The sequence below is a fragment of the Carcharodon carcharias genome, chromosome 19, assembly GCF_017639515.1.
Source record: "Carcharodon carcharias isolate sCarCar2 chromosome 19, sCarCar2.pri, whole genome shotgun sequence".
NCBI lineage: Eukaryota > Metazoa > Chordata > Chondrichthyes > Lamniformes > Lamnidae > Carcharodon > Carcharodon carcharias.
Window position 1 is genome coordinate 76,022,942 of NC_054485.1, and position 12,637 is coordinate 76,035,578.

The 12,637-nt window shown below is 44.1% G+C and overlaps 1 protein-coding gene across 1 annotated transcript in view; it reads right to left on the minus strand.

Moving 5' to 3' along the window:
• The window catches only part of LOC121291468 (H-2 class II histocompatibility antigen, A-U alpha chain-like), a 79,996-nt gene extending 67,903 nt beyond the window's left edge, over positions 1-12,093 (minus strand). The window contains exons 1-2 of the mRNA XM_041212693.1: positions 11,902-12,093; positions 110-358 (exon numbers count right to left, since the gene is read on the minus strand). Of these exons, the coding sequence (XP_041068627.1) occupies positions 110-358; positions 11,902-11,968 (316 nt within the window). The 5' untranslated portion in view covers positions 11,969-12,093. The remainder of the gene's footprint in view (positions 1-109; positions 359-11,901) is intronic.
• Between the last annotated feature and the right edge of the window lie 544 nt (positions 12,094-12,637).

Consider the following 12,637-nt stretch of genomic DNA (forward strand, 5'->3'; position numbering starts at 1 on the left):
TCTTCTCCGCCGATGCTGCCAGACCTGCTGAGTTTTTCCAGGTAATTCTGTTTTGGTTTTGGATTTCCAGCATCCGCAGTTTTTTTTGTTTTTATCTCCGGTCACTTACATGTCGGTTCCAGGGTCCCGTGCGACAGGTTCTTCAACACATTTAGACTCTGTTTCATGATGGCGATGTTGGCTGAGATCCCCGCCTCTCCTCCCTGCATTGCGATGTGCTGGAACTCGGGGATCCGCGCCACCTCCTTCTTCAGGTTGAAATCCATGTAGAGAACCTCATCACCGTCCACCTCCACATCAAACTGTTTATCCGGACTCTGCTCCTGAACCACGTAGACCAGGTAATCTTTGTGCTGGTCTGTGTGAGAGAGAGAGAGAGTCAGGGCAAAATATAACTCACTGAATATCAATAGGAATAATTACTCAGAGAGAAAACATCATTGAATCAAAAGAAACCTGGCCCAGCTGGTGTGTAAAACAGTCGCTGCCCTAAAACCTTATTTAAAAATCAAAGGTCTGCGTATCAGTCACTTGACTATGGAAAGCCACAGTGCACATCGCTTTTTATCAAAACTAAACTTAGGTATTAAACAGAAGTGAACTAGATGTTAAACGGGAATAAATGGAATGAAATATTCAGAAGATGGCTGAGGTGTATAACAAATAAAAATAATCTGTCTCCACCACTGTCAGGCAGCATATTTCCAGATCCTAACTACTCACTGAGTAAACAAATTTTTCCTCATGCCTTTGTTGTTCTTTTGCCAATCACTTTAAATTGATGAACTCTGGTTCTCAATCTTCCTCCAAAGGAACATTTTCTACCTACTATGTGCAGACCCCTCATGATTTTGATCACTTAAATCTCCTCTTCTCTAACAAGAACAGCCCCAGCTCCATCAATCTACCCTTGTAACTGAAGCTCCTCACCCTTGGAATCTTTTTCATAGCTCTGCACCTTCTATAATAACTTCACATCATTCCGAAAGTGTGGTGTCACTAACTGGACACAATACATCAGTCAGGAAGGATGTGGAAAAAGCAGAGTTGAAAAGAAATGACCAGGTAGCAGAAGAGAGCCTTCCAGAAGGAGAAAACATCAGTTGACCTCGGGCCAACACTATTCATCTGTGCCAACTACAGAAGGGATTGCTGCTCATGTGTTGGTCTCTACAGCACAACAATGTTCAGCACAGAAGTGACAGACATCCTGGACGCAGTCCATCATCTCCCGAGACAGACGGCTACTATCAAATTCCTCTATTTATAAAGCTTCGGATCCCGTATCCCTTATCAACCCTTCTCAATCTGTCCTGCTACCTTCAATAATGTATGCACATATACCCCCAGGTCCTTCTACTCTTGCAACCCCCTTTAAAATTGTGCCCTTTGTTTTATATTGCCTCTCCCCATTCTTCCTACCAGAATTTAACACATCACACTTCTCAGCATTAAATTTCATCTGGCATGTGCCTGACCAGCCTGTCTATGTCCTCTTTCTCTTCACAGTTCACAATACTTCCAAGTTTTATATCATCTGCAAATTTTGAAATTGTGCCCTGCACACTCAACTCTGGATCATTTAAAAAAATTCTTTGATAGACTTTGCACTTTTCTAGCAAGGCCAGCATTTGCTGCCCATCCCTAACTGCTCTTGGACTGAGTGGCTTGCTAAGCCATTTCAGAATCGACCACATTGCTCTGGATCTGAAGTCACACGTAGGCCAGAACAGGCAAGGATGGCAGATTTCCCTCCCTAAAGGGCAATAGTGAACCAGATGTTTTTTTTACGACAATTGATGATTGTTTCATGGTCATTATTACTGACGCTCACTTTTAGTTTCAGATTTTATTAATTGAATTTAAATTCTGGATTAATTCAGTAACATTACCATAACGTCATAATCTCCACTTATTATGGACCAGAAAAGAAGTGGTCCTAATACTGACTGACCCCTGGGGAACATTCTGTCAGTCCAAAAAACAACCTGTTCACCACAACTCTCAGTTTCCTATCACTCAGCCAATTTCATACCCATGCTGATACTCTCCCTTTTATTCCATGGGCTCCAATAAGATAATCATAGACAGGAATGATTAATCCTTGAATATTGCTGAAAAGAGAGACATGTTACCAAAACTTTTCATCTTGCACTCATCAGGGCAAGTGCAAGAATGCCAAATTTCAAAAAATCACAGCAATTTATACTACAGGAGAAAAGACTGCCTGGCAAGTTGACTCTGATTGGCTGAGGCATTGCCATGGAGAAAGCAACAGGGAACTATTAACTCCTCAAGCTCCTGGGTAACTTAAAAAAGGTGCAAGGCTTGAACATAATCCTTTTGTTTTCAGAGAATGCATTCCTCTGTACGTATATATGTCACTTGTAGTAAGTGCAAATGAGCCAAGTTACAAATTTGACTGATTAGCTTAAATTGGTTGTTCATGTAGCTATGAATACACTCAGCAAGTGCTGCTCAATCCTTGAATCGCATCTAACAGTAGATGTTTTATTTTGGGTTTTGCAGGTGATATTTTTCGCATTTGTCCCATTGAGTACAAGACAAAAAGCTTTAGCAACGTATCTCCCTTTTCAGCAATGTTCAAGTTCTGTACTACCAAGCAACTGTTTGAATACCCCTTCTTAAAAATTTTGGGCTGGACTTTCCATTTGAGGGACCCCAAGATCAAATGCTTATCCTAACCTCACACTGCCCATGTTGAATAGATTCACTCAACAGGACATTTGTAGGATAGGCCAATTAATGGCCAGAGGATGTGCTCAGTGTCCAATTAAAGATGCTTTGGTGCTAGGGGATGAATAAGAAACCGTCCAGCACTAAGAGCTCGGCAGCCTAATGTTACAGGTAAGGGAGAGAGAGAGGATGTCTCATGGAGCCCTCACAGCACGTTTAAAATGTATAACGTAAAAACACTACAGCTGCCAGACTGATTGGTTTAAAAGCAAACTGGAACTTGCGGGAGAGTACATACCCGGGACCCAGCAAGGCCTGCAAAATTGCCAGGAGGCTGGATTGTGTCAGCGAAGCAGCATGTCAGCTAGTCGGGCCCGACTGCTTCCTTCCCACACCCATTCTGCCCTCTATTTTTGTCCCATTCATTCTGAATACATGGTTAACTGATGATCAGGGCAATAGTCATTTTTAATAATATATTTACAACCTGCACTCATATATCATCTTTAATCTGATGAAACATATCAAAGTGCGGCATAGAGGTAAAAGTAGGTGCATCTCCCATGCACCAAGTAGGTGGATCTCTTATGAAGCCATTGAATGCACCATTTAATAAGAACAAGAGTTTATACCAAAGATTATATTATGCTGCTGCTGAGGAGGATTGCGTCCCTTTAAGATCACAATGTCTAATTGTTGTTAATAAACACATTCTAAGGTCAATTGGTTATACTGATGTTTGATTAGGGAACCTTGTAGGTGAGAAGTACCCAAAAATCAGGCTTTCCTTTAACGATGCAATATCTAGTCCAATAATGATAGGAGCCATTGCTGTGACAATAAAATTGGATACAGTGATCCTGACCATACCCATGGGCATTTCTCCTATGTTCTGGAAGTAGACTACAGTGAGATGAGGTGAAATAAATCAACAAACTGGCTTATTTTACAAGTGCTACATGACTAAGCAACAGTTCTCAGTGAGAATCAAATTGTTGCTCAAATTCAAGCCTTTGATAAAGACCTAGGTCTTTTCAGGATGGTGGGGGCTCGGCACCTGCCTTCCAGAGACGGCGGGGAACCCAATCCTGCTGATTCCAACAGGCCCAAAGCCATTTCACATTCTAACGAGCGTTAAGTGGCAGCCGGTGGGATTTCTACCCATCAATGGGAGGAAGTCCCGCCTTGGAAAGCTGCTGGCCTTGCTTGCGGCTGGGGGGGGTGCAATCAGGGCCTCAGGGTATGGGTTGGGGGAGGAGGTCCAGAGGTGACCCCTCCAGTCAAAAAGGGGCTTCTGATGGAGCCGCCTTCCCCCACTTCCCACCCAAGATTGAACTTTGTTTTGGGTATTCGTCCCTGATCTATGATGTACCATCCAGCCTAAAAATTGAGGCTGGGTGAGAAAAGACCCAAAAAGACCATTAAGAGGCCATTTAAGAACCTTAATTGGGGCAAGGGTGGGCTTCCCGTTTGAGGCCCTGCCTGTCCCAGAGTAAAATCACGAGCAGGTCAGGGCAGTCAGGAACCCAGAGGGAATCCCGTCCATGCAATTTCACACTAACCCCTGCCTCATAACCCGCTGGAGGTGGGGCAGGAGGAGCGTAAAATTCTGGCCCTAGTTCCACTTTGTAATGACTCGACGGAGCAGACAGGTTTCAACAAGAAACAGCTAAACTTCATTACTGAGAGCTTTTCCAGTACTACATGCTCGACATTGATAACTTCAGGAAACCTGACCCCCCGATTGTCTGCACTTAGGGTTCACTGGTCGGAGCCTCCACAGAACACCATGTGACCCTTGATGGACAGCAGGAAGGGCTATACCCTCAGTTACCACAGTTATTCTTATTGTTTGAAGGTACCCATTGTGTATGGTCTGTTTGGATCAGTGAACAGCTCTTTGTAATTCCATAAGTCTTTGCTCTAGCGCACGGCCACTGCCAATGGCCCTTTCTGCCAAATGCCTTGTAGTATTGATGGAAAGCTGAGCAACTCCTTGGTGCATGCACAAAGCCTTTCATATGTCTTGCTAGGTTCGGGTACTGTAGTAAATGCGTCAACAGTTGGGTTGTGCTTAGGACCTGTAAACTTCATCATCCTGCGAGGGTCTCTTTCTGCTTATGTCCATCCTTGAGTAGCTCTTCAATGCTGTATGTTTTGGGCTTTTTTAGCAGATTTTTCTGGAATTCTTCCAAGGGAATGGAAGCGATCGCCAGCTCAACAATTCTGACTGCTAGCTCTGCGTCTCAAAAATCACAGTGTATAGCCTTTTCTCAGCATCTACTGATGAAGTGGTCTGTGGATTCTGTAGGCTTTTGTTGACATGCCATGAACTCTAGCCAATAAATGCAGAAATTTAACCTGATTCTGGACCAGGTTTCCAATGTAGTCCATAGATCGTAATTCTCACATATTCAACCTGTGTAGACCTTGGTTCCCAATTGCTAGGTGAGTCATTATGCTTGCTTTTCTGGATCAGATACACCTGAATCAAAAAAAAACATTGCTCTGTACACTGTTTAAACATTCTAAATGAGGATAGTAGGTCAGCTGGATCCCAATTCAAACTGAGGGATTTTGTGGATATTTTGACAATATCCCTTTGACCTTCCTTCTCCTATAGTACCTGAGACAAGTGTCGCTGGAGCCACTTTCACATATTTTTCTGAAGATCTGCCCATTATAATGTCATCTTTCCCTGGCCTGATTTTTAGAACACTTATTCTTTGTTTGGATGACTCTCCCTTGCTCGCTATCGATCTGGTTCACACCCCTGGTCACTCACCTTTCTTGACTGAGCTAACCCAGTGCTGGTCCTCGACACGCTGTCCCACTCACTGAACTGTACGTGCTGCAACCTCACAAGGGAACCTTACCAGCTCTTTATTTGAGCGCTATCTCAGCACTGCGTCTTCAAAGCTTTTCTGTGCAGCAGAATGTTGTGTTTTTAACACTCTCCAATGCTGCAACTCTATTGCGGACGACCAGAATGTCGAGGGCCACCTCATACCACGTAGTACCACCTGAAACTATAAACCATATCGTACCTGTACTTAATCTTGCTGCTAGGCTGAGCATTATGTCGTTTAGAGGGAATCACTGCTGTACACCATGCTGCGCATGTTATAGTGATTTAAAGGCACCAATCACTAATAGGGAATTGTGCAAATACAGTCTGGGTTCATTTATTAATTCTAGGCTCATGTGAACAGAAAAAAATGGTCAGAAAGCTTGAGGACATCAGCAACAGGCCTATGTGTCTGTGTTCTGCTTCAGGCCGATATGAAACTGAGGCTGGATCACATGATACACTTCCTTTAAAGTGATAGCATGTTGCTATCCCTTAAAGGCATATTACAGGGCATGGACAGGGTGGATAGGGAGCAGCTTTTCCCCTTAGTTGAAGGGTCAGTCACAAGGGGGCATAAGTTCAAGGTGAGGGGCAGGAGGTTTAGTGAGGAAATTTTTTTTTACCCAGAGGGTGGTGATGTTTGGAATGCACTGCCTGGGAGGGTGGTGGAGGCGGGTTGCCTCACATCCTTTAACAAGTACCTGGATGAGCACTTGGCATGTCATAACATTCAAGGCTATGGGCCAAGTGCTGGTAAATGGGATTAGGTAGGTAGGTCAGGTGTTTCTCATGTGTTGGTGCAGACTTGATGGGCCAAAGGGCCTCTTCTGCTCTGTGATTCTGTGATACAACAGCAGATGTTACACACTGCTGCCTCTGTGCATCGGTGGTGGAAAGAGTGCATGTTTAAGGTGATGGATGGGGTGCCAATCAAGCAGGCTGTTTTGTCCTGGATGGTGTTGAGCCTCTTGAGGGTTGTTAGAGCTGTACTCATCCAGGCAAGTGGAGAATATTCCATCACACTCCTGACTTGTGCCTTGTAAAGAGTGGACAGGCTTTGAGGAGTCAGAATTTGAGCTACTCACTGTAGAACTCCCAGCCTCTGACCTGCCCTTGCAGCCACAGTATTTATGTGGCTAGTCCAGTTCAGTTTCCGGTCAATGGTAACCCCCCAGGATGTTGATAGTGGGGGATTCAGCAATGGTAATGGCATTGAATGTCAAGGGCGATGGTTAGAGTCTCTCGTGTTTGAGATGGTCATTGCCTGGCACTTATGTAACGCACGTGTTATTGCCAATTATCAGCCCAAGCCTGGATATTGTCCAGGTTTTGCTGCATTTGGACATGGACTGCTTCAGTATCTGAGGAGTCGTGAATGGTGCTGAACATTGTGCAATCATCAGCAAACATCCCGACTTCTGATCTAATGATGGAAGGAAAGTCAGCTGAAGATGGTTGGGCCTAGGACGCTACCCTAAGGAACTCCTGCAGTGATGTCCTGGAGCTGAGATGATTGACTCCCAACCAACACAACCATCTTCCCTCGTGCTAGTATAACTGCAACCAGCGGAGAGTTTTTCCACTGATTCCCTAGTTTTTCTGGGGCTCCTTGATGCCACACTCAGTCAAATGCAGCCTTGATGTCAAGGGCAGTCACTCTCACCTCACCTCTGGAGTTCAGCTTTTATGTCCATGTTTGAACCAAGGCTGTAACGAGGTCAGAAGCTGAGTGGCTCAGACAGAATCCAAACTGGGCATCAAATGAGCAGGTTATGGCTAAACAAGTGCCACTTGATAGCACTATTGATGAACCCTCCAATCACTACTGATGATCGAGAGTAGACTGATGGGGCGGTAATTGGTCAGGTTGGATTTGTCCTGTTTTTTGTGTACAGGATATACACATTACCGGGTAGAAGCCAGTGTTGTAGCTGTGCTGGAACAGCTTGACTAGGGGTGTAGCTAGTTCGGGAGCATAAGTCTTCATTACTATTGCCGGAATGTTGTCAGGGACCATAGTCTTTGCAGCATCCAATGCCTTCAGCCGTTTTTTTTAAATCATGTGAGTGAATAGAATTGGCTGAAGACTGGTATCTGTGATGCCGGGGAACTCCGGAGGAGGCTTAGATGGATCATCCACTCGGCACTTCTGGCTGAAGATGGTTGAAATGTTTCAGTCTTATCTTTTGCACTGATGTTTTGGGCTCCCCTTTCACTGAGGATGGGATATTTGTGGATCCTTCTCCTCCATTGAGTTATTTAATTGTTCACCACCATTCATGACTGGATGTGGCAGGACTGCAGAACTTAGATCTGATCCATTTGGTTGTGGATCACTTAGCCCTGTCTATCATTGCTGCTGATGCTGCAAGTGGTCCTGTGTTGTGACTTCAACAGGTTGACACCTCATTTTTATGAGTTATGCCTGGTGTTACCCTTGGCATGCCCTCCTGCAGTCCTTATTGAACCAGGGTTGATCCCCTGGCGGTGGGACAGGACATACCCCAGTGATGGTGCTGCCTGGGACACTGTCTGTAAGGTATGATTCCGTGAGGATGACTATGTCAGGTTGTTGCTTGACAAGTCTGTGAGACAGCTCTCCCAATTTTGGCAGAAGCTCCCAGATGTTAGTAAGGAGGAGTTTGCAGGGTCGACAGGGCTGCGTTTGCTGTTGGCATTTTCGGTGCCTAGGTTGATGCCAGGAGGTCCATCCGATTTCGTCCTTTTTATAAATTTCATAGTGGTTTGGTGTAACTGAGTGGCTTGCTAGGCCGTTGCAAAGTCAGCCACATTACTGTGGGTCTGGAGTCACATGTAGGCCAGGCCAGGTGAGGATGGCAGATTTCCTTCCCTTAAAGGGCACCAAGTGGGTTTTTAGGACCATTAGCAATCGTTTCATGGTCACTATAATCAAGATTAGCTTTTAATTCCAGATTTATTAACTGAGTTTAAATTCCTCCAACTGCCGTGTTGGGATTTGAACCCATATCCTCCACAGCATTAGCCTAGGCTCTGGATTACTGGTCTGGTGAAAATACCACTATGCCACCACCTCCCCAAGTCCCAATTTCCCAAGTTTCTTCTCCTCCCTCACTTCCAATAACAACTGTGAGGAGCTCATGGATGTCTTCGTCATTAAAACTGTGATCATTAATTCAGCTGCCTCTACAGCTACCCTTGTTCCCTTTTGTTCACCGGGCAAGGCTCCCCCTGCCCTAACCTTGACCCCACATCTTACTCTAGTTTCTCTCCTATCTCTGCTCATCCCCTTTCTGAGTTCATCTTGTCCATGAGACCCACCTCCTGTTCCCTTGATCATTTTCTCAATAAAGTTCCTTTTCTGGTCCCCCAAGTTAGCAGATATTGATAACAATTACCTCTCCTGAAGTACTGTTCCCAACCATTTCAAATATGCCGTCACCAATCCCCACCGATAAATAACAGATCACTGAGCCTTTTTAAATCAGGATTCTGCCTCAGCCGCAGTACCGAAACAGCTCTTGTTAAAGTCACTAATGACATCCTATGTGACTGTGACAAGGGTAAAATTTCACTCCTCATCTTTCTTGACCTATCTGCAGCCTTTGACACAACTGACTACACCATCTATCTCCAATGCCTCTCCACTGTCATCCAATGGGTGGCACTGCTCTTGCCTGGTTCCATCCTTATCAATCTAATTATAGCCAGAAAAATAATTGCAATGCCTTCTCTTCCTACTCCTGCACTGTTACCTCTGGTGTTCCCCAAGTATTCATTCTTGGCCTCCTTCTATTTCAGATCAAATGAGGCCTCTTAGGCAGCACCTTCCCAACCTGCAACCACTGCCATCTAGAAGGACAAGGACAGCAGATAGATGGGAACATTGCAACCTGGAAGTTCCCCTCAAAGCCACTCACCATCCTGACTTGGAAATATATAGCAGTTCCTTCACTGTCGCTGGGTCAAAATCCTGGAACTCCCTTCCTAACAGCCCTGTGGGTGTACCTACACCACATGGACTGCAGCGGTACAAGAAGGCAGCTCAACACCATCTTCTCAAGGGCAATTAGGGATGAGCAATAAATGCTGGTGCAGCCAGCGACATCCACATCCCATGAATGAATAGAAAAAAGCAATGCTGCCTCTTAGCAACATCACCTGAAAGCACAGCATTAGTTTTTACATGCAGGCTATGACACCCAGCTCTCTGACCCCTCGATTGTCTCTGATTTGTCATACTGCTTGTCTGATACGGTGCTGAATGAGTAAAAATTTCCTCTGAATTAATCTTAGGAAAATCAAATCGATTGTTTTCAGACCACACGTGAAACTCTGTTCCATAGCTATTGAATCCATTCCTGTCCCTAGCCATTGTCTGAGGCTGAATCAGACCACAATTTCAGCTTCTTATTTGACCCAGAGCTGAGCTCCTGACTCTGTACTCTCTCCATTACTGAGGCCATCTTCTGGCCTGTCTCAGCCCCTGAGCCAGCTCAGCTGCTACCCTCATTCATGCCTTTATACACCTAATCCCGACTTTTCCAACATTATCCTAGCCTTTCATCCTCTGTAAACATGAGCTCATTCAAAACTCTGCTGCCCAAATCTTAATTTACACCAGCGGCTTTCACCCATCACCTCTATGCTCACTGATCTGTAATGGCTCCCTGTCCAGTAATACCTTAAATTTTAAATTCTCATTCTCATGTTCAAATTTATACATTGCCTCACCCTTCCCTATTTCTAGAGTCTCCTTCAGCCGAACAACTCCGATCTTGATGCTCCAACAACACATCCTAGAACTCCTTCATCCCCTCTATTGGTAGAAATGCTTTCAGCAGCCTAGGTCCAAGGCACTCAAATAGCTCCCATGAGCTCTCTACCTCTCTCTCCTGCTTTAAGGAACCACTTAAGATCAATACTTTGACCAAACCTTTAGTAACCCCATATGACTCGATGTCAATTCTTCTCCGACTACACTCCAGTGAAGTGCCTTGTAATGTTGCACCCAAAGCAGAAACACTACCTGAATATCATACAGTCTGCACCCCATGTAATAACACCACACTGATCCCAGTCAGATCAGGATTATTAATAAAATAACTCACAGTCTGGACTCCCTGTAATAACACCACACTGATCCCAGTCAGATCAGGATTATTAATAAAATAACTCACAGCCTGTGTTCCCTGTAATAACACCACGCTGATCCCAGTCAGATCAGGATTATTAATAAAATAACTCACAGCCTGTGTTCCCTGTAATAACACCACACTGATCCCAGTCAGATCGGGATTATTGAGATAAGAACTCAAAGCCTGCACTCCCTGTAATAACACCACACTGATCCCAGTCAGATCAAGATTATTGATATAAGAACTCACAGCCTGTGTTCCCTGTAATAACACCACGCTGATCCCAGTCAGATCAGGATTATTAATATACTAACTCACAGCCTGCACTCCCTGTACTAACACCACACTGATCCCAGTCAGATCGGGATTATTGAGATAAGAACTCAAAGCCTGCACTCCCTGTAATAACACCACACTGATCCCAGTCAGATCAGGATTATTAATCTACTAACTCACAGCCTGCACTCCCTGTAATAACACCACACTGATCCCAGTCAGATCAGGATTATTAATAAAATAACTCACAGTCTGCACTCCCTGTAATAACACCACACTGATCCCAGTCAGATCAGGATTATTAATAAAATAGCTCACAGTCTGCACTCCCTGTATTAACACCACACTGATCCCAGTCAGATCAGGATTATTAATAAAATAGCTCACAGTCTGCACTCCCTGTAATAACACCACACTGATCCCAGTCAGATCAGGATTATTAATAAAATAACTCTCAGTCTGCACTCCCCGTAATAACACCACACTGATCCCAGTCAGATCAGGATTATTAATAAAATAGCTCACAGTCTGCACTCCCTGTATTAACACCACACTGATCCCAGTCAGATCAGGATTATTAATAAAATAACTCTCAGTCTGCACTTCCTGTAATAACACCACATTGATCCCAGTCAGATCAGGATTATTAATAAAATAACTCACAGTCTGGACTCCCTGTAATAACACCACACTGCTCCCAGTCAGATCAGGATTATTAATAAAATAACTCACAGTCTGGACTCCCTGTGATAACACCACACTAATCCCAGTCAGATCAGGATTATTAATAAAATAACTCACAGTCTGCACTCCCTGTAATAACACCACACTGATCCCAGTCAGATCAGATTATTAATAAAATAACTCAGTCTGCACTCCTATAATAACGCCATATTGACTCCAGGGAGATTGGATATTAATATCTTAATCTATGTAAACTTTTATTACTTAACAACTCACATTCTCCAGCCCTGGCTCCATGAATTAAAACGAGCGCCAACACAGTAAAGTATCTCCCAGCTTCCATTCTAACCCTCTTGTTTTTCCCAGTTGAGATCAGATATCCTTCAGTGCCAGCTCCTTTTCGTCTGCTGCCAGTTTCTCCCCCTGAAGTTAAGTTTCTACCTCACTCACTTTACTGAAGTATCACTCAGTAATTGACATGTGCTTTAGCATTAATAAGCCAATCACAGATTGAGATCTCCTCCATCAGCTGTTTCTAGGTGAAATTCAAGCCTGTTCTGAATTTCTTCAAATGAGCCTTGAGTTTGTTTTATTTGAGAAAGAATAGCAGTGAGATGAAGTTTTTTTTATTGACAGAATAAATCTCCCTCTATATTGTCCCATCAAACACTTCCAGGGCAGGTACAGCATAGGCTAGATACATAGCAATGTTCCCGCTAGATTGTCCCATCAAACACTCTCAAGGCAGGTACAGCATAGAGTTAGATACAGGGTAAAACTCCCTCTACACTGACCCATCAAACACTCCCAAGACAGGTACAGCACGGGGTTAGATACAAAATAAATCTGTGCTCTGTTGCCTAAAATCTGACTGCACAAATATGATGCTTTCTTCTCAAACCAGAAAGCATAGTCTAGATTTTTATCCTGTGCATTTTATGTACATTCTATTATCTGTTAAATGTTGATGGGAAGCCATGAGCAACTTGTGCCCAAAATTCTGATAGGCAGT